General features: G+C 52.5%; 1 protein-coding gene across 1 annotated transcript in view; it reads right to left on the bottom strand.

The window, feature by feature from the left end:
- LOC111154048 (DNA methyltransferase 3 alpha) overlaps positions 1-19,567 on the bottom strand; it is a 70,571-nt gene that overhangs the window by 17,880 nt on the left and 33,124 nt on the right. Inside the window, exons 4-5 of the mRNA XM_022513402.1 lie at positions 18,660-18,703; positions 18,057-18,203 (exon numbers count right to left, since the gene is read on the bottom strand). Of these exons, the coding sequence (XP_022369110.1) occupies positions 18,057-18,203; positions 18,660-18,703 (191 nt within the window). The remainder of the gene's footprint in view (positions 1-18,056; positions 18,204-18,659; positions 18,704-19,567) is intronic.

The following is a 19,567-nucleotide window of genomic DNA, read 5'->3' as shown; positions in this document are numbered from 1 at the left end:
GCGAAGAAAAACAGCAGACTTTCTGAGAAGACCAGATGAACAGGTATTTTGGAAAGATCAGCCTGGTTTCAGTTTGCATGACGAATCGGAGGAGCAGAGGAACTGAACGTAATCGCTCAGGGCAGCAGAGGGCCTTTTAGCCAGCAGCACCTGTCGCAAGATCTGGACTTGGGTTCTGGTTCCACCACCATGACCTTGACAAGTCACTTAACTCCGAGAGGTCCGTTTTTCTCATTTGCAAAACAGAAGTGATAACATCTGCCCTCCCAGGCCCTGGGATACCAGCATCTCTTAAAGAGATAATGCCCCAGGTGCCTGGCTTCCAGCCATGGTCAGCTGGGAACATACCAGCTGGAAGCCATGCCCACAGAATGAGGTCAAGAGATGTGCTGGGAAGGACAGCCCACCTTCCCTCCTGGGGCTCAGCATTTTTCCAAGGGCTATCAGAGCAAGCAAGCCCTGAAGAGGGAGGAGGATGCCAAACCAGAGAGAGGGCTTTCTGCAAATAATACCTGGGGAGTTCAAACTTCCCTCTCCCAAGCTGGACGGAGGCCCAGCAACCATACAGCCAGGAGAAGGAGCCATTCCACAAAACACAGGCTCTTCTGCTCCAGCCCATCTTTCAACCCCATCAAGGTTTCTGGCACAATTTTTCAGGAGGGCCCCAAGCAGAGACGAGAAACCATGAATCTGTACCTCTTGCCTGCTCTTGTCCTTTAAGGAATGCAATAGGACTTGCTTTGCTGCTTCTCTCACTGATGTCTGTTCAGCATCCAGGGCCAGTAAACAAGGCCACTCCAGACATCCCCCCCCACCCTCCAACACACACACACACAGGCCTTCTCTCAAATGAAGTTTCTGATCTGGCTTGGCTGGCTCTTTTTAAAGACGCTCTATCTCCTCTATGACACTTCCTTCTCCATTACCACGTGGCTATAATATCTTCATTCTACAACTCTTGGGTCTTGGGACTTCTTCAGATAGCAAGCAGCGATGTCTATGCACGCAGCCAGGACTCAAGGTGTCTGAATGGACCAGGGCCATCATCGGTTTCACTTTCTCTTGACCCACTTATAAAGTAGCCTTTCCCTCCACCTGCCAAACTTCCTTACTCTTATCTTTTAAAATTAACTCAAATCTTATGTCTCCTACACAGCCCCCAGCTTAAGCAAAAGAAAGCCCAAACTCAAGGTTGCCCCCTCGCCAACCTCGGGTACCGTCCCTCTCCTGTAGTTATGCGGAGAGGAAGGGTTTCCCCCTCTTCCATATGATGCTGAGTCACTCAGAGATTCGTGTCTTCTTCATGCTCAGTGGGCAGAGAAAGTCCCTCAAACAGAAGAGACCTCAGAGTTAGAACAAGAGGGGACCTTAGCAAAAGGTCAGGAAAAAAAACAGGGCAGGCTTCAAGGATCCTCAGGTCATGTATGTCTTCGACCTTCCAAAGTAATCCTCCAGGGCTGGCTCCTGAGATAGATCTTTTTTCTAAGTTTGCTTATTTATTTAAGTAATCTCTACACCCAACGTGGGGCTTGAACTCACGACCCCGAGATCAATTCCAACCAGGCCAGTCAGGCACCCTGAGACAGGTCTTTTGATTGTGATAAAGATCGTCAGCCAGAGGTAGGAGAGTCATGTAAAACAAGGCAAGGTCTTGGGAACATGGTAAAAGTAGGCTGAAAAGGGGGAACTCCTCAATGAAAAGAAGATCTGGTGGATGTCAAGAGCCTAAAAGAAGTGTTGGAGAGGAAGATCCAAGATGCCCCGAAGAGAGGGTGACCTTAAAGAGCGGGCACACTTCCTGCCTGACAGGGAGAGAGCAGGCCTGATGAATTACCTTGTATCAGGACACCTGACTCTTCACCCTGACCCTGGATTCATCAAGCAAACTTCTAATCTTAATGGCGTTTTCCCGTGACTCTGATACCACTAAGTTGCCCAAAGGCCAAAGGACAAGCAGTAGGATCTGTGTGGCAAGGAGGACCCGTCCCGTTAGAAATCGGTAAATTTAACATTCTGGTATCTGTCACATTCCTGTGTTTCTGAAGAACACCGTCGCAGTGAGTGTGGTTAATCTGAATTTCCAGCTCACGGAACTGAGAGCCGACCACCGCCCCACCCCCCAACCCCACCAGCCCCAGCAGGAGTTCCCACATGTCAAGGTGGGATTGCCATGTCAGCTGTGCTGGGTGTTCTGTGGTCTGCTTTGACATGACATCCAGTGCTAGAAGGAGGGGGGAGGTGATGTGGCCTCTACGAAACAGGATATTTAACTACCTGAGTCCCTCTACTCAAAACCAGAGAAGCCACGATCCCTATGAAGCCATCTGCAAAGCCACACATCGAGGATGCACTGCGTACTTTTTTGGCCACACGTGCATTCCCAGCCATCCCAAGGCCAGGAGGCTTTATCCAGACAACAGGCCATGAGGTCAAAATGGATGTCTATTCTGATCTGATCTCCTACCTATAAGCCCAAAAGCCTCCCATGGGAGCAGGAGACGCTGACTACCTGCTGATAACAGACAACACTCTACTCGGCATTCAAGGCTCCCATAATCTGTATAGTGCTTACATCACGAGGCCCACACTCGGCCCACCCACTTGCTATTCCCAAAATATGCCCTTTCACGGCCTCTGTGCCTTTGCTCATGCTGTTCCTCACTCCTCCCCTTCAACTCCCACCAGCCCAAATCCCATCTAGCCTCTCCCCCGCACCGAGTTCACCAGTTATCTCCACCAGGAAAGTTTCTTTAGACTCAAACTGTCCAATAGGGTCACGACTCACTGCATGTGCTATTTCAATTAATTAAAATTAAATAAAACTAAAAGTTCAGTTCCTCAATTGCACTGGCCCACCTTCCAGGTGTCCCAAGAGCCACACGTGGCTGGGGCGACTGTTCTGGACGGCACAGATTTTAAAACATTTTTATCGTTACAGAAAGTTCTGCTGGGACAGTGCTGCTCTGGACCCTCCCCTTACCTCCCCCCTCCCCCCAATTACCCTGTCCCTCTTCCACCATACTCCCATAGCACCTCGTAAGCCTCTGTCAGCACCTGCCAGTATTTGCCCACTAAGGCAATTGTGTACTCATCTTTCTCCTCCACAAGATTAACATTCCTAGAGGGCAGGGCCTGGACCTCGCTCGACTTCGGATGGAAGCTGTGAGGACTAGACCTCCTTGCACCTTGTAGGGGATTTAAACAGTGTTTGCTGAACTGGATTCAACATTGTCTTGGGAGCCTCCTCCAGAATCCACTGCCCAAGTTCCCAGTTGGGGACAGATACTTTCCAGAGCAAAATTCTAAGAGGTACTAAGAGGTCCATGCCTAGACACCCCCCGCAAAGAGCCCTGGGAATCTTTGTTTGCCTGTTCCCCTGCAATCCATATGGAGGTTGCAAGCAAATGACCAGGACTGGGCTGCTGGCAGTGAAGCTAAAAATAGCCACGGAGCCAACAGCAAGGAGTTAGCAGGACTTGTTGCTAGGGAGACCAATCGCAGGGAGAGCAACTAAGCAGGAGAGTGTCAGACCTGCACCTGGAGAGCAGAGGCCATAGTTGGGGGGGGTGGGGGGGGCTTCAAGTTGACAGGGGTCCAAGGCTCCCACCTAGAGATGTTCTGCCTTCTGGCAGCTCCTCACTAATGCTCTAAGTGGGGCAAATGTTCCCCTTGTCCCTCAGTAACCCATCTCCATGGAAACCACCATTACTAGGGTGAAGTACCAGCCCCTGGAAGGGAGGCCTCCGCCTGGAGCTGGTTGTTATGGCAACATCCCCCCCCCTTCCTGTCATTCTCTCTCTCCAGCCTTCTCCTGTGGGGGAAAGGTGGGGGCCTGGTCTTGGCTTAGCCAGCCTGACCAGGAAACACCCGCTTCCTGACGAGTAGCCTGTGAGGGGCTCTTCAGAAGCTCCTGAGAACCCAGAAAGGCTGGTCAGTCCTCAGCACAGGGCAGGGCTTCCTTTCCTTCTCGAAAGGGCCCCACAGATCATCTTGCCAGGAGAATCCCCAAGTCAGTTGTGTTTAACTGTATTAGGATCACCCAAGGAGTTTTTTTTTTAAAATACAGATTCTTGGGCCCTCCTGCGGAGATCAGCAGGCTTGGGGCAGGGCCCAGGAATCCATTGAGAAACCTCCCTCGGTAATTCTGATTCTTGCCAGGTGTGGAAACCACTAAAGGCCCCGGCTGTCCTTGTTACAAACCAGGAAACCGAAGCCCTCAGGAACTGAGCCCACCCAAAGGGTCTGAGCCACTAACTGAGGAGGAAGTAGTCTGGAGAGAGGAGGGGCAGGTAGAAGGAGAGGCTGAGGTGAGCTCACCCTGCGCCCGTGTCTGAACTGAGGCTACATCTCCAGGGCCTGTCCCCGCTGCTCCCCTTCAAGCTAGAACACGCCACCGGCTGATACTGGACTGTGATTTAGAACCGAGCCTCCCGACAAGTGGTTCCCTGTGGCACAGAGCAGAGGTAATGGGGCTGGGCAGTGTGGTTCCCAGAGTGCGGAGAACGGCGGCAGCCCAGGCAGATGAACGGGCTGAAAGAAACGATCGTCCTTCGGAAGGAAACGAAAGGGTCACTATGGCAACCCGCACTGTGCCGGCCTGTTGGGCTCTGTGCCATGCTCCCCAAACTTGGGCCCAGGAAAGGTGCAGCATTCAGGCAAACGCTGGGGGCCAGGGGCACCCCATCCCCCTCGCCAGTCGAAGAACCCACAGGAGGGGCCGTGCTGTACTCTGGAGCCGACATCTGAGCCCACCTGAACCCCAGCCGGACCCCGGGACCCAGGAGCACGGCTGTCCCGAGCACCCGCCACCGCTGGGCCCGGGGAGGACACCGCGGAGGTGGGGGAGACGGGCCTCCACCGTTGTGTTTGTTACTCACAGCCCGATTGTGTGCCCGAGACCCACCGTGCATGGAACCACAGCCCTCCTCCAGGACAGCATGCAATTAGGTGGTAAATTATGTGGTGGGGAGGCGGTCTCCGTGTGCTGAAGGAAATCGGAGGAGACCCAGATCGGGGAGGGCGGGCACGGGAGCGCGGCGGCAGGGGAGCGAGGAGTGGGCACCGACAGGAGTTTCTCAGACAGGAGCAGCCAGATCTTCCAGGGTGTCTGCGGCTGCCTCGGCTCCCCAGCACAGGGAGGGCAGGGGTGCGAGGCAGGAGGTGCCCCGGGGCGCCCGCTGTACAATGCACACACTCAGGCCCCTTTACACGCATTCCAGGGATCCAGAGAGCCACAGAAAGGGTCGGGAGGCCCTTCCTGGCTGACCCCTGGCCTCATCTCTCCTTGCAGTCACCCCAGGCGGCCTTCACTCGTCCCAGCTCTGTCATTCTCTCCAGTCACTGCGGCACTTTCCCTGATGCCAGGGGCCTGGGAGCCCAAGCCTGCGAGAGCCGCCGAGGCTCCTGGAGCTGCAGCAGCAGCTAGTCCCTCGTCCCTCACTGACCCACCCACCTTCTCCCTCCCTCCAGCTCCAGCTCCGCTCAGTAAGGGGAAGGCTTCCCCGCAAAGCCAGCTCTCCCCTCCAGATCGCATTCAGCCCCCAGCCCAGAGCTGCAGGGTGTGCAGGGCTCCACCAGGGAGTGGAGGGCGGGGTCTGGGCAGGGAGCAGGGGTGCAGGTGGCCATGTGGCTGGCCCGTACCTCGCCATGTCCCCACAAGTAGCGGGATGGGAGGGCTCAGACTGAGCGGGGGATCACAGTGGATGCCAGGACCTTGGGGAAATGCCTAGGTTCTCTGGATCCTGGTTTCCTAATCAGTCTGATGGGACCACGGATATCTGCTGAATGTTACAGGAAGGACAGAAGGAAGTTGGGGGGTGCAGCATTTGAGAGGTGGAAAGAACCCTATGACAAGTTGGCTTGAGGACTTGTCCATGTGGTCACTTTGCTTTAGAAACCTGAGCCTTGGGGCGCCTGGGTGGCTCAGTGGGTTAAGCCGCTGCCTTCGGCTCAGGTCATGATCTCAGGGTCCTGGGATCGAGTCCCGCATCGGGCTCTCTGCTCGGCAGGGAGCCTGCTTCCCTCTCTCTCTCTCTCTCTCTCTCTGCCTGACTCTCCATCTACTTGTGATCTCTCTCTGTCAAATAAATAAATAAAATCTTTAAAAAAAAAAAAGAAACCTGAGCCTTGAGAGAAGCGTAGATTTCACCCCTAGGGGTTATGGGTCAAAAGAAACCTGGTAAACCCAAACTGCCTGGGCTGCTGTCCCCTTCCCTCCCCTCCCCCACTCCTGCTCTAGGCCTGGGGGTCAAAGGGAGGGGCCTCGGGGACCACCATTCAGATTCAGGCATGCAGACCCTCTCAAGTTTCCGAGTCCTAAGAGAAGCCCCAGGAGGAGCCCGGCGGACGAGCCTTGCGGTAAACTGCTGAAAACAGCAGGAACGCCTACAATCTCCATCCCAAAGGGAAAATTTGAATTCCTGTACCAAGTCCTTTCCGGTCTTCTCTCCCCCACCCGTGTTTGGAAACAGTTCCCTAGCGCTGCCCGCTTTTGACGCCGCACGTCTTTCCCAGCTCAGGATTCCCAGATCAGAGAGTCCCACCCCAGGCTGTACGTTAGAATCACCTGGAGAGCTTCAGAAACTCGGGGGGCCAGGGCCCATCACTAAATTCCAAATGTAATGAACGAATCCAGAGGAGGGGCCCAGGTCATGGTGGTTAAAGCAAAAACAAAAACCCCCGGTGACCCCAGTGTGCACAGAGCAACCCCCCGGCACCCCGCAATGTAGGTGATGCAATAAAGACATCTTTTGGGAATCACTTGCGTCCCAAGTTTGGTTTCCTTGGTATCATCCAAAGCTTGGTGGTTCTCAAACTTCATAAGTCTCAGAATCACCTGCGGAGCCAGCTAGAAAATCAGCTTTCCCGGGAACCGCCCAAGAGGCTTCTGCCTCTAGGACGGTTCCAAAAGGGGCCTGGGAATGGGCCTTTTGAATGGCCTGCCCAGGTGATTCTGATGAAGTGTTATTACACCAACACACCCTTCAAGATGCTGACTTCTGATCGCACTTTTGTTATGTATAAAGCAAGTCCAACTCAACTTTTGGTTTCTGTTTACCCCACAAAGTTGCCCTTTAAACAGCATCTAGAAGCAAATACGCAGGAGACTGAGCTGTTTCATCCCTATTTTTGTTCAACCCATCTGAGTTGGGAATGGAAAGTTAAAATATTTATACTACCCACCATTTACTGACTAAAGAGGAATAGGGGAAGAGTCATAAGGCAGCTGCAAAGAGTTGTAATTAAAAAATGGCAAGTCCGAAAACTGGGAAAATTATACACACACACCCAAACACACATACACACACACACACAAGACATGGAGGCTTTGGGAAAGTATAAACTGAGAGGTGGAGGCCAGGATGACCAGACACTTCACGCAGATTAGAAAGGGCTCCGCAGATTAGCGACAAAGGGGTCTTGAATGGTCCTCTAATGGGTTCCAGAGCTCCTTCTGGGGAAGTCCTCGAAGTCCCGGCTGCCAGCGACTCCTAGGAGCTCCGAGTCCCTCCTCCGCACTATCTGGGTCAGTGCAGGCTGCGGGCTACTCTCTGCACTCCAGGCCCTTCCCTCCTCCCTGCAGCGTGCACTCACCTTCCACAACGGGGACCCTGATTCCGGACCCACCTTTTGAGCTGCCTGGTACACCTCTCCCCATTCACGGCCACCCTGCTGACTTCTCAAAAGCAGTTTGTCTAACGTCTAACTCAAAGGTCCAGCCCCTCCTAGGAGAACCTTTTCCCAACCTTGGAGTAGGCGGAGAATTCTCAGAGCTACACACACTAAAAAAATAAAAGAAAAAAAAATGGGATAAACTGGACCTTATTAAAATGAAAAACTCCTGCTGATCAAAATACATCCTTAAGGAAATGAAAAGCCCACACCACCGTCTGGTCCCAAAGCTGCTCTCCCTCCAGGATTCTCTAGCTCAGATAAGAACCACCACCCCCAGTCCCCGAAACGAAGCGGGTTTCTCCCTGCCCTCCAACTGCAGACAGTTCTATCCTGTCTGCCTCCTGTCACCTGGACCCTCGGTCAAAGCCATGGAATGTCGTCCTAAGTCGTCGTCCTCCTCAGCTTTTCGGCTCTGGCCTCCCTTGCCATGCCACCAGGGTCACCTTCCTAAAATCCACACTCGCTTCTCTCACACCCCTGCTCTCTCCTGCACAATGAAGCCTCAGTCTGTCACTGTGACAGGAAGGCCTTTGCCCATCTGACCATCTTCCTCTGTCGTCTTATCTCTCTTACACTTCCTGACTCTCACACACGACATACCAGAGCCTCTTGCTGTTCCCTACCCAACCCAGAAGCTTCATGCCTCCTCTTTGCCCTCAGTGGTTCTTTCCCTGAAAGACCTTATGGATCCCTACTAGAATTCGCAAAGGATGCCTGCACCAGGAAGCTTCCTGGGAAATCCCCCCCCACCTCCCGCCAAGAGCTCCCGCCTGACACTGAGGTTCATGGTGAAAAGTCCAGACTCCTCCAGCAGCCCCATGAGGCTCTGGGATGGGCACTCTGCTCAGGGAGCAAGTCTCCAGCACCAGCTCAGCGCTGTGTGTGTTCAGTAACAACTGAATTCAAGCCCATTAGCTCCTTCATCTAACGTACTGGCTAGAGTCATACAGGCAGGCTGGCCTCCCCATGCTTGAACGTCCCTGGGGGTCTCCTGGACATGGATCTGCTCTTTAAAGCAAAGCAGAGAGAATATCGCCTTTGTATATTCTCCTTTGCCTCATAGAAGGTGCTAGATGGGCGCCTGGGGGCTCAGTGGGCTAAGTCTCTGCCTTCGACTCAGGTCATGATCCCGGGGTCCTGGGATCGAGCCCTGCATCGGGCTCCCTGCTCAGCGGGAAGTCTGCTTCTCCCTCTCTGTCTCTCTCTGCCAAATAAATACATAAAATCTTTAAAAAAAAAAAAAAAGAAAGAAAAAAGAAAGTGCTACGAGAATGCTTCCCTTAGTTGAACTAACGATGCAAACCATCCTGAGGTGCTCTAGACTCCAAACTCCCAGAGGATTTCTCGGCACCTGCCGCAGGAGCCCACCCAATGCCCTTCTGCCACCATCCCTGCCAGGGAGACTCCCAGCTCCTGTGGAAGGCCTGCATGCTGTCTCCTCTCTTTGGCAAGCCTGCGCCAAGGTCCTCAGGCAGGGCTAGTTAGTCGCTCCCATGGCCTATATGCTCCTATTTCCAAAAATGGCCCTACTGGGCTACAGCAGACATTCCCATACCTGCCCACCTCTCTGGAGGGGAATGGGGATCCCGGGGTGGGATTCTGGCTTTCCTCCACATTTGTTTCCTTAGTGTCTAGAAAATGTGGAAATGCAGTAGATACCCAAACACACGTGGTGTTATCTTAAAGCCTGAGCACACGGTACTTGCTCAGCTAAGGTTCAACAAGTCCTTAAAATAATGAATGAATATGTGATCATGAAAAGGAAACCAATAATAAGGGGCAGATCTAAGCAGATGGCCACCAAAGCCGGAAGCTGGAACGTGAATTCCCGAGCTAAGGAAATGTCCCAGGAGGACAGGACTGTCAACTACTGGTGGGGGTGGGAATGGGGGGGGAGGTGGAGAGCACGCTTTGCAACATGGCCCTTTTAGCCCCTCCCCAGCCCAGGCCTGGTGTCTGAAGATAGCACCACAGTCAACCTTTCTGATCTGGGTATATAACACCAGAGGAGGAAAGAGGGATAGCAGTGAAGAGGAAAAGAAAGCTAGACTATAGTGCCAAACACATCAATGTCACAGAAGTCTTTATACAAATCCTTATCAGGATACTTTACGTGTGTGCTTCCTGCGGAGGTACATATGTAAGGTCTGAGAACGCACTCAATTTGGAGTACTTGATTTGGAATTCACGTACAGGGTAGTATAGGAGACAAAGGCGCTACAGAGCATGACTCCCGCCCTCCACCCCCAAATTACAAAATTTTAAAATCTCTGGGGTCAGCTACGTCTATTTCTATCAGGTTACAAATAAGGAAGCTGAAGTGCAGACAGAGAGGAGAAAGACCTTCTCAAATGGATCAGAGGCCGAGGCTGAGTCCAGAAACTAGGCCTCCTGAATTGCATTCCAACATTGTTTTAATCCAATCGCACAATGTCAAACGGACAGTCATGAAAAAACAGCAATTCAAGGGAAGGAAGGGCTCAGGACCAGCTGCTGAGCAGGGTGGACCAGTCCTAAGGACTGAAAAGGACCCAAATCTAGAAAGAGCGTGGGCGGCCCTGGAGATGGGGAATGGATGCAGCTGGGGGCTGCTGGGCCACCTAGCTCTGCCCCTCTTTTAACCCTATACTTTAGTTGGAAGAGAAGCTATGACTGCAAACCAGGAAGATTCTGTTCTAGGTGAGTCATTTGGGTGCAAAACAGAGCAGCATGAGATCAGTCTTGCCCTGGGAATGCTCTACAAGCATATCCATGTGGCTCTTACCTCCTTATCTAGGGGAAATCTTGGTTTCCTATCAGTAAAACCGGGATAAAAAGAGTTCTTATAATAATTGCAGACAATGTATCTGTCAAATGACAAAAATAAAACAATTTACTAATGAGTTTGATGTCCTTTACTCACGGGAAAACAGTCCACGGATCGGAGAGCACAGAACCCAAAACATAACGGAGCACTCTCCCGGAGGGATTCTGGATGGGAGAGAGCTTGCCGGAATATTAGGAGAGGCAAGGCGGAAGCAGGGCTCGATTGGCTAGGAAGTCAGGAGTTTCCTTATAAGGCTGGCAGGTCCTGTTTTTTTATGCTCAGGTGAGCTGGCGCGAAAGCTGAGCCAGAGGACTGTGATTGGTGCCCATGAGGTTTGCGGACAAGTGTTTCCCATAAGCGCAAATGGACTGAGGTTTACATTTCCGCCCTGGGCTGGGACCCTAGAGCAGACTCTGTTTGGTGGGTCCCGATATACGAATTCACTTGGTCACATCTTAGCACAGTGCCTGGCAAGAAATAGTTGCTCAGTCAAGTCCGACCCCTTTCGCTGGGTTCCAGGGTTGGTGCGGTCAGCCGCTAGACCCCGCCCATGGCTACCACTTGCTTTCTCATCCCTAAGCAGTGGGGGTTGCTCTAAGAGCTCTTCTCTGTGCTCCCCAGATGAAGTGAATGCTCCAGTGTGCAAACGGCCCACCTACTTAGGAGACCATGGGAGCCTCTAGGATGACAATCTCACAGGCCATCCTAAAGGCCAGCCCTGAAAGTCATTCTGATTACAGGCTGTCACAGACATACCTTTAAAAACCTGTTCAGCCTTTTGGTAAAGTAGTCTTGTCATGCCTGCCCCAAATGGCCTCACTTCCTGGAAGGGAGATGTTATTTTTGAGGCCATCCTGCAAGAGAGTTCAGGTTGTCATAAATTTATATACGGCAGATAAGTGAGGAATGCCTGCTGACCAGAACACCCTAAAACTACTTGCCGTATACTTTGCTCATAATCTGGTTTTAGTCCTTAATGGTTTACCTAGCGGTGCCACCATTTCTCAAGTCTCCTGTACTAAAGCCCAGGAGATCACACCTAATTCATCTCCTTACTCCCAAAGCCCCCAGCACAATGGCCCCTTACTTAGTAGGTGCTTAGCGATTGCTTATTAAATGGAATATAGCACAGCAGGAGACGAGCCTCTGGACATTCACAGGCTGTTCTCCCCAGGACGGACAGGAAGCACGGCGGGGTTATAAAGCAAGCAGAAGCAACATTTGCTGGGCTCCTAGTAGCAACAGCACAAATGGCCCGTAACCATATGAAAAGATGTCCAACCTCACTTACTATCTGGGAAACGCCAATTAAAATCATAACAGGATACCATTTTCCCCACCCCTTAGATTAGCCCAATATTGATGCTGGCAAAGGTAGAAGTCTTCTCATGCCCTGTTTATGGGAGCATAAATTGGTCCTTGCCCTTTCTGGAGGGCAATTTGGCAGACCTGACAAAATGCAAAGTACACAGTCCCTTCGACCTAGCATTTCTCTTTCTGGGTGTCTGTCTTAGAGAAACACAGATGCACAAAGAGGCAGGACCAGGGATGCTCACCGCCGTAGGTGCTCATGCGGTAAAACACTACAACCAACACGAAGGCCGCGCACCCCTCCCCCCACTTCAGAGAACAAGTAAGTAGAACCATGGTAATCCATACAGTGGGATAGAACCGTAATTACATGGCTGGATTGTTGGTACTTATTGTAAGTGAAAAACCAAGCTGTAAAATGAAACTACGATGTGGTTCCATTTATGTAAAAAAGGAAAAGAAACAAAAACAACTGTGAAACAAAATTATATATTTATACACACAGAGATGGATAGAAAAAATCATGTCCTATCACCAAACTAACAACTAAGTGCTTCTGCTGGGGGAATTAAACCCATGGGGGAGGGGTGAGTCTTTTTTTTACAAGAAGAACGCATTTGTGTGATACGTGTGTCATTTAAAATCATTTCAAAAAAATAATAATAATAAATAAATAAAATCATTTCAAAAATCATTAGGTTCCTGTTTTAGACGAGCCCTGCCCTAGGAGCTTTGGATATTAAGAATTCCTTTATTAGCCCACATGATTCTGAGATTTGAATTATTGATTAATTCAGCACACTTTTACCCAGTCCCTCCGGAATGCCAGCCCTGGGGACAGCAGTGCGCAGAGGGCCTGTGTCTACCAAGCTCGGGTTGGGGAGAGGCAGAAAGCAAGCACGGGCAAGGGCTGCTCACGTGGGCATGAGCCACGCCCAGGAGCGCCCCGAAGAGCCAAGGCCAGCTACGGCCGAGGGACCTCAGCTCAGTGAGATTGAAAGAGACACTGAGGTCCCACCTCTGGTAAGTCGCCAAGTGGCATTTGAACTCGCCTCCAAAGGCACCCTTCCCTTCAGGAATATGAAAGTTTTTCTGACTGTAGGGCAACCTGGAGGCATGGGATGGGGGCGCTGCCCACTATAGGAGGGGCACGGAAGGGGAAGAGAGACTAGAACCACAGATTATTTGCCATCATCGCTACCAAGTATGTACGAAGCATCCTGTAAGTGTAAAGAGGCATGAGTCCCTCCTCCTTTGGGATGGGAGCCAGGAAAAGGACCAGATCCTAGATCAGCAGGACACGGTACCCTTGCCCTGACAGAACTTTAAAATCGGGCTCCGGGGAAGACACTACTGACAGCCCTAGCATCCCCCAGCTTCACATGAGCCCTAAAGCCATAAGCAGTGGTACAAACTGGGGGTCCATGGCCCCTCTGGCTGGATGACTGTCCCAACTGCCTGACTAGCCCTCCTCACCCCTCCTCCTCACCATGGCGAGAACCAATGAAGTAACACATTGGAGAAGCCCTTCCTAAGCCCAGAGTACTCCCCCTGGGTCCTTCTGTTCCATTAATTATCAGAAAGAGGAGCCTAGGCCTTGGCCTCCCCTGGGAGGAGGGATTGCCTCACACCCGCCCTCCCCACTGCCAGGGCCTGGACCCTCTCTGCCTGCCAGGGCCTAGAACCAGTTCTCCCGGGCAGAGCACAGCAGAGGCCCAGCAGAAACTGCAGGAACACAGGATGGACGAGAATCAGGGCACCACCTCGGCCATGAGAACCTAATCGCACGGGTGCCCACCTGTCGGCGCCTCTGGGAAAACCCTATGGAAACCAAGGGCTTGGGGCCTCAAGGCAGAAATCGCAGGCCTGAGCTCTCTGAGGAGGTGTTCCACGTTCACCAACCCGTCAACTGCATGGCCAACCCACAGCCATTTACTGAACCCATGTCCCCTGCCCAACATCAGACTGGGTGTGATGGGGGAAGACTCGACTAACAGGGAAGAAATAGTGAAAAACACCCTATGAAATTTCCCAGAGTGCTACAGCCAAAAATACTAATAGCAAGGGCTATGGGGTGCAGAGAAGGGGGTCAGGATGAGCCAGAGAGCCTTGTGGACTCCTGAAGAACAGATAAATGAAACCCCAGGGGGAGCAGAGGCAGGGAGGAAAGAAGAGGCCAATATAAAGGGGGGACTGGTCCCTCTCAGAGGACCTTTCTCATAGAGAACGGTAGGGAGGTGCGGTGGGAGGAAGTCACAGTGAGCACCAACGCCTGAAAAACGGCCTGAGGATTCCTGACACCATGAGGGAGACAATGGGGAGCTACTATAGGTTGTTGTCATGATTCAAGCACAGCTTAGTCCTTAAAAGGCTTAGGAAGGAAGTGAAGGGAATCCATAAAGGGACAGACAGAAGACAAGAGCTTCCCACCTCCAGCCGGAATTCCCATCTCAGTCCCAGGGAAGGAGCAAATGTCTCATTTTCCTCACCCAGTTACTTTACATTTCATTCCTTTTGTGATATTCTAAGCCTTCTTAAACATTTTTTTTTCTGGGGGAGGAAAGCCTGGGGAGGTAGGTAATCTCAGATGGAAAAGTCAAAAGTGAACCTCACTTAATAACTGGATTGACAAGGGTGTCATGGCAAAAGGAAATGCAGCTGGTGGAATATTTTAAGGGAAGCAAGCCCCCCAGGCGGGGCATGTGCACCAAGGAAGGGGCAGGTGTAGACTGGGGTCTGGTCAAAACCCCAAGACGGGACAACACAGTCCTCAGGCCCCACATCCTGTGCCCCACCACGAACTTCCCTTCCTGATCCTGAGAAGGCCATGCTGCCTTGCGCCCCAGACCCTTTGCACAGGCCATACACCTCCCTCCGCAATGCCCTTCTTCCCTCTTTCCTAAATTCCAGTTCACCCCTTAAAAGCCAGAAGCCACCTCTTGTTGATGCACGGATGATCCACGGGTGATGCCCTTCCCGAGGTACCCTGAAACCTCACCCTATCTTGGGGTGACTAGGCATCCTCTAGCCTTCCAGTACCCCCAGTATCTTACAGAGTGCGCAGACACAGAGGGTTCTGGCTGCCCAATAACGGGGCCCTGCTGGAAGTTTTAAAGAGCAGGTGTTGCATTCTGAGGTTAGGAAGGGTTGGCTGGCCCTTCAAGTGACATTGCCTAGGAAACATCCGGAACCGTGCTTTGGGGAGGGGAGGTGTCTTTCTGGGAGGAAGGCAGGTAGATGGTAGGATCTATGAGAGCCCTTAAGTTGTTAAGGGGGATCAAGAGCAGCGGGGGGCGGAGGGGCAGGCAGAGATCTGGGGATGCCATCGCCACGGGACAGAGGAGGAGGCTGAGCAGATGCAGTTGGGGGAAATGGGGAAGAACTTCAGGGCCAGTCAGGAAGGCCAAGGGACGCAGTATCAGAAGAAAGGGCAGAATGCCAGGGAACGAGGTGAGGTGGCCAGGGGTGGAAGGGTTTCTTTACCTCTGGTAGGCCACTCTGTGGGGACAGTTACTACTCTTCAGTCTGAAGGGAACCTGACAGTCTTGGAGCCAGCTGTGTTTCCCCAGCATTCGTGTTACCTGCAGCTGGCTGTCTGTTAGACGCCGGGTACGGTACTGAGGCCAGGCCTCGGCAGGCAGCAGGAAGCCTGATGGGGGCCCGAGCCCGTGGCCAGCACCTAAGTGCAGCCCCTGTCCCCTACTCTGAGACTGAGGCAACCAGCAGCTCTGACTCCTGTGCTGCCAGTCGCAAATTCTCGATGGACTCTTTAGTCATAGAATATAAATAAGGAAGGAAAAGATTGGCAAAAAGTATATTATTATTTTTTTTTAAGTAAGCTCTACACCCAGCGTGGGGCCTGAACTCAAGACCCAGAGATCGAGAGTCTTGTGCTCAACATACTGAGCCAGCCAGGCGCCCCAGAAAATATATTTTGGGGGTAGGGGAAGACCTCTACATCTCAAGTCACATATAACTAAAACATTTTCAATTGAATCAACTTTTCAAGTTTTTCTGTTAATGCTCATCAACGACCTTTCTTGGCTGGGGATGGGGAAGTGGATGGCAAATATCGAGAGTTTACTAGAAAAGCTTTTGATGATTGCTGAAGCTGGGTGATAGGTATGTGGGGGCTTCTTCAGCCCACCATTCTCTCTGCTTCTGCGTATGCTATAAGAGGCCCATGAGCAAGTCTTTTTAAGTTCTAGTGGAAATGATAAAATCGAGAAAATGCCCCGACTATCCTCATTTTTCCTGTGAGTTGAGAGAAGATCCCCTTTTCTCTGGCAGCTGAGGGCAGGCTTCCATACTGCTTCTTCAGGGAATCCTAGTCTGAGAACCACAGAATGTATGAGTGTTCCAGGTCTAAACGTCATTATGCATAGCCTTCTGGCTCCAGGACTCCGGGAGAGCAGGAAAATGCACCCCTCTGCCCTGCCCCTGCTGGCTGCCGGGGGCTGATTAGTAGGCAACCCACCAGATGGCAAGAACAGCCCCAGTTCCTGAATTTCGTCCTAAAGACCACACTCTGAGCTCAGTGTCAAGTGCCTCTCTTCTCCGGGACCCTTGACAGGCCGCCCCTTCTCCAGGCCCTTCCAGGACAGAAATTTCTGCCTTCCTGGAGCCTGAAGGAACTGGAGACCATCATACAGACAAACCCTCTACCTCATTCTGAACTTCTTCTAGAGCGAGCGCTCACACAGTGTAAGTCGGACAATGCCTTCCTTTGAAGGCCTGGGGCGAACGCCCCAGATGGTGGCAACTCACACCATTTCTGCTCCCTCCCTGCTGCCGGAGGTCTACCATCTCTGCAGATCAGCCAGGAGAGCGGCCCCGCACATCGGGCTTGATGGGCTGCTGACTCCTTGGTCTTTCGGTCTCCACGGCCTCACCTCCTGTCCCTGCTGCAGCCTGCCATGGGCTGGCTTCCACCCCCACGGAAGCTTCTCTTAGAAAAGTCACCAGCTACCTCCAGGTTGTCAGAGGCAATGGACATGCCTCTCAGCCCTTACAGTCCTCTCTACACAGCCCATAAATGGTGCGGTTTCCAGGGGTGCAGTTAGAGGAAACGTGGGATTGGGTCTTCTCTCTCCCTATCCCCAGGTGAGCTCATCCGTTTCCCTGGACTTAAACAGCAGCTTCTGCTCTTGACGTCCTCCCATCTTTGCATCTGAAGTGCAGACTTGCCTACCCCGCCGGCTACAGGCACCTCGGCCTCTCAGGCTGAACTGCCAGTTCCCAGCAGTCCCAAACCCGCTCCTCCAGCTGCCTTCCCCATCTGAGGACATGGCACAACCATCACTAGGTATTCAGGTGAGACCACTGGGAGTTGTCCTTGGGTCCTTCCACTTCCTCTCCTCCTTCACCCCTCCCATCCATCAGCAAGCCTTACTGATTCTAACTCCAAAATACATCCCGAGTCTGCCCTGTCTCCATTGCCGTCCCTCTAATCCACATCAAATCATTCCTCTGCAGAGAAACCTTCCATGTACTCAGAATTATACCAGCTTCTGGCCAAGACCTGCAGAGACCCACATGGCTGGACCCCTGCCTACCTCCCAGCCTTGTCTGACCCCACTTTCTCCCTCGCTCGTTTCCCGCGGGGCATACTGGTCTCTCGTTTTGCCAAACAAGTCGGGGTCTTGCTTGTGGTGTTTCCTCTGCCTAGAACATTCTACCTCACTCCACTCCTCACCAGATACCCTCCATGGGGGTTGTGGGCAGCGGGGGCTCAGGGTCGAGGGTGGGGGGTGGTAGAAGCTAGCCAGTAGAGGGATTTAGCAGCAAGAGGCATTGAGGTAGTGGAGACTGAAGGACCGAGGAGCAACCAGATCAGAGCCAGCTCTCCTGCTCCTTTAGGTCTTAACTTAAAAACGCCACCTCCTCCAAGAAGCCTCCCCTGACCACCCCACCTAAAGCAGGCTTCTGCTATCCTCTATTTCAGCCCTTCCTTTACTTTTCTGTCTTTACTTGTTCTATCTCATCCATCAGAACGTCAGCTCCACAAGGCCAGGAACTGTATATGCACAGAGCCTAGTACACTACCTGAGACATGGGAAGTGATCAATAAACATCTGTTGAACAAAAAAAGAAACCAGTCACTGCCTAGGAGTTAAGTGGTTTCCTGTAAGTGCAAGAGGTTAACCTGAAGGGGAAACTGAGGCTCAGCAGGGGCCTGACAACAGCTCCAGAGGGCGGCTGAAGCTAACTTCTGCTTTTCCAATTCTGTGGGGCAGGCTGGGGCCCAGGCCAGAAGGCACCTCACCTCCCTTTTCCAGCGTGCCAGCCACTCGTCCCGCTTGCGCTTGCTGATGTAGTAGGGGTCCCCCGCCTGGAAGGTGAGCCGCGGCATGGGCCGCTGGCGGAGGCTGGACTCCCAGCCCAAGCCACCCCGCAGTCGGCCCCGGGAGCCCTAGGACAGAGAGACGACAGAGAGACAGACTGGCATTAAGATGGGCACTGACAGTCCCACTGCAAGGTTCGCTCCTCCTGAGGGGAAACTGAGGAGGCACTCACCTCGAACAGAACACAGGAGATTTGACTCCTGGCCAGAGATGTCCACCCTGAGAGTGCTGGGCAAGGCCCTGTTTGGGCTGGAGAAGTGAGCCACGGGCTGGGGGGTGGGGGGCACATGGACATGAACCATGTGGGGAGGCGCCTGGTCTCAGAGGGGACCAGCTGGCTGCCTTGTTGGGGGGGCTTCTAACCTCCACACCCATCTCCTTTCCTCCTTACACGGGGACATGTAAAGAAGGGGACAGACCACCTCAGGATCCCCTCACACACATTCGCCACGGTTGGTCAGAGAGGTGGCTTTCTTCTAGAATCAGGATCCACAGAGCCCCTGGGGGTTGAGGAAAACACTTGCCTCCATTTTCATGGATTCGATGTTGGTCTCCTTCTGTTCTTTGCCTGTGGAGAGGGAAGAACAAAGGGACTGTCGGCAGAGTTACAGGAGTGGCTCAGAGGCCCCACCTTGTGCCTGGGGTCCCTGCCACGGGGACAGGGGTCCTCTAACCATTCAGTTGTTCATGTGTCAAACCTGATGGCCCACTGCGTGCTAGGCACCATGCTGGCCCCAAGGACTCAGAGCACGGCCTAGAGCAGAGAAGGGACTGGGGCAGCTCTGGAGGCCCAAATCTGAAAGAACAATAGAAAAGCCAGGGCCATGGCTTCTGGCCCCTTGACTCTGTCTCAGGCACACAGACGGGGCTGTCTAGGAACAGCTCCCTTCCCAGAGAAGGGGCCAGATGCCACAGTCTCCCCCTGCCCTGGAAGGGAGCTGTATGCTTCTAGGGAGTGAGGCAAAGATGTCCTCGGGGGCAGCGGGGTACAGGGCCACTGGAGCAAGACTCTGGTGAAGCAACTTTGTTTCTGAGGCTGTTTCCTTATCTGGAAGATAATGAGGCTGGAGATGATCTATCTCTAGGGTCCTTCTGCAGGTCTCAACACTGTGGTTCTGTTATCCATACCTGCCTCTGCACCCCCACTCCCCACCCTGAACCTTTCTTCTAAAAGACTTGGATTCCAGGTGTTTCTGTGTGACCTCTGTAACCTCTTCTAGCCTATTTTCTCACTGAATCAAGATAGCCAACTGTTTAAAATCTTAGGTTACTGGGAACCTTGAGTGCCTGGAGCAGGAGGTAACATGTAGTAGGTGCTCGATAAATATCAGTTTGGATCCCTTTCCCTAAGGCACTTCCCTCCGCCTCTTCTCTGCAGCTCTCCAGCTAGGCCCAGATTCCAGTTCCTAGAAAATAGGCTAGAAGAGGTTAC

Source organism: Enhydra lutris, unplaced genomic scaffold (assembly GCF_002288905.1).
Source record: "Enhydra lutris kenyoni isolate GAN:26980312 unplaced genomic scaffold, ASM228890v2 scaffoldscaffold35, whole genome shotgun sequence".
Taxonomy (NCBI): Eukaryota; Metazoa; Chordata; class Mammalia; order Carnivora; family Mustelidae; genus Enhydra; species Enhydra lutris.
The sequence above is the reverse complement of the archived record's forward strand: the minus strand, read 5'-3'. Positions and strand labels throughout refer to the sequence as shown.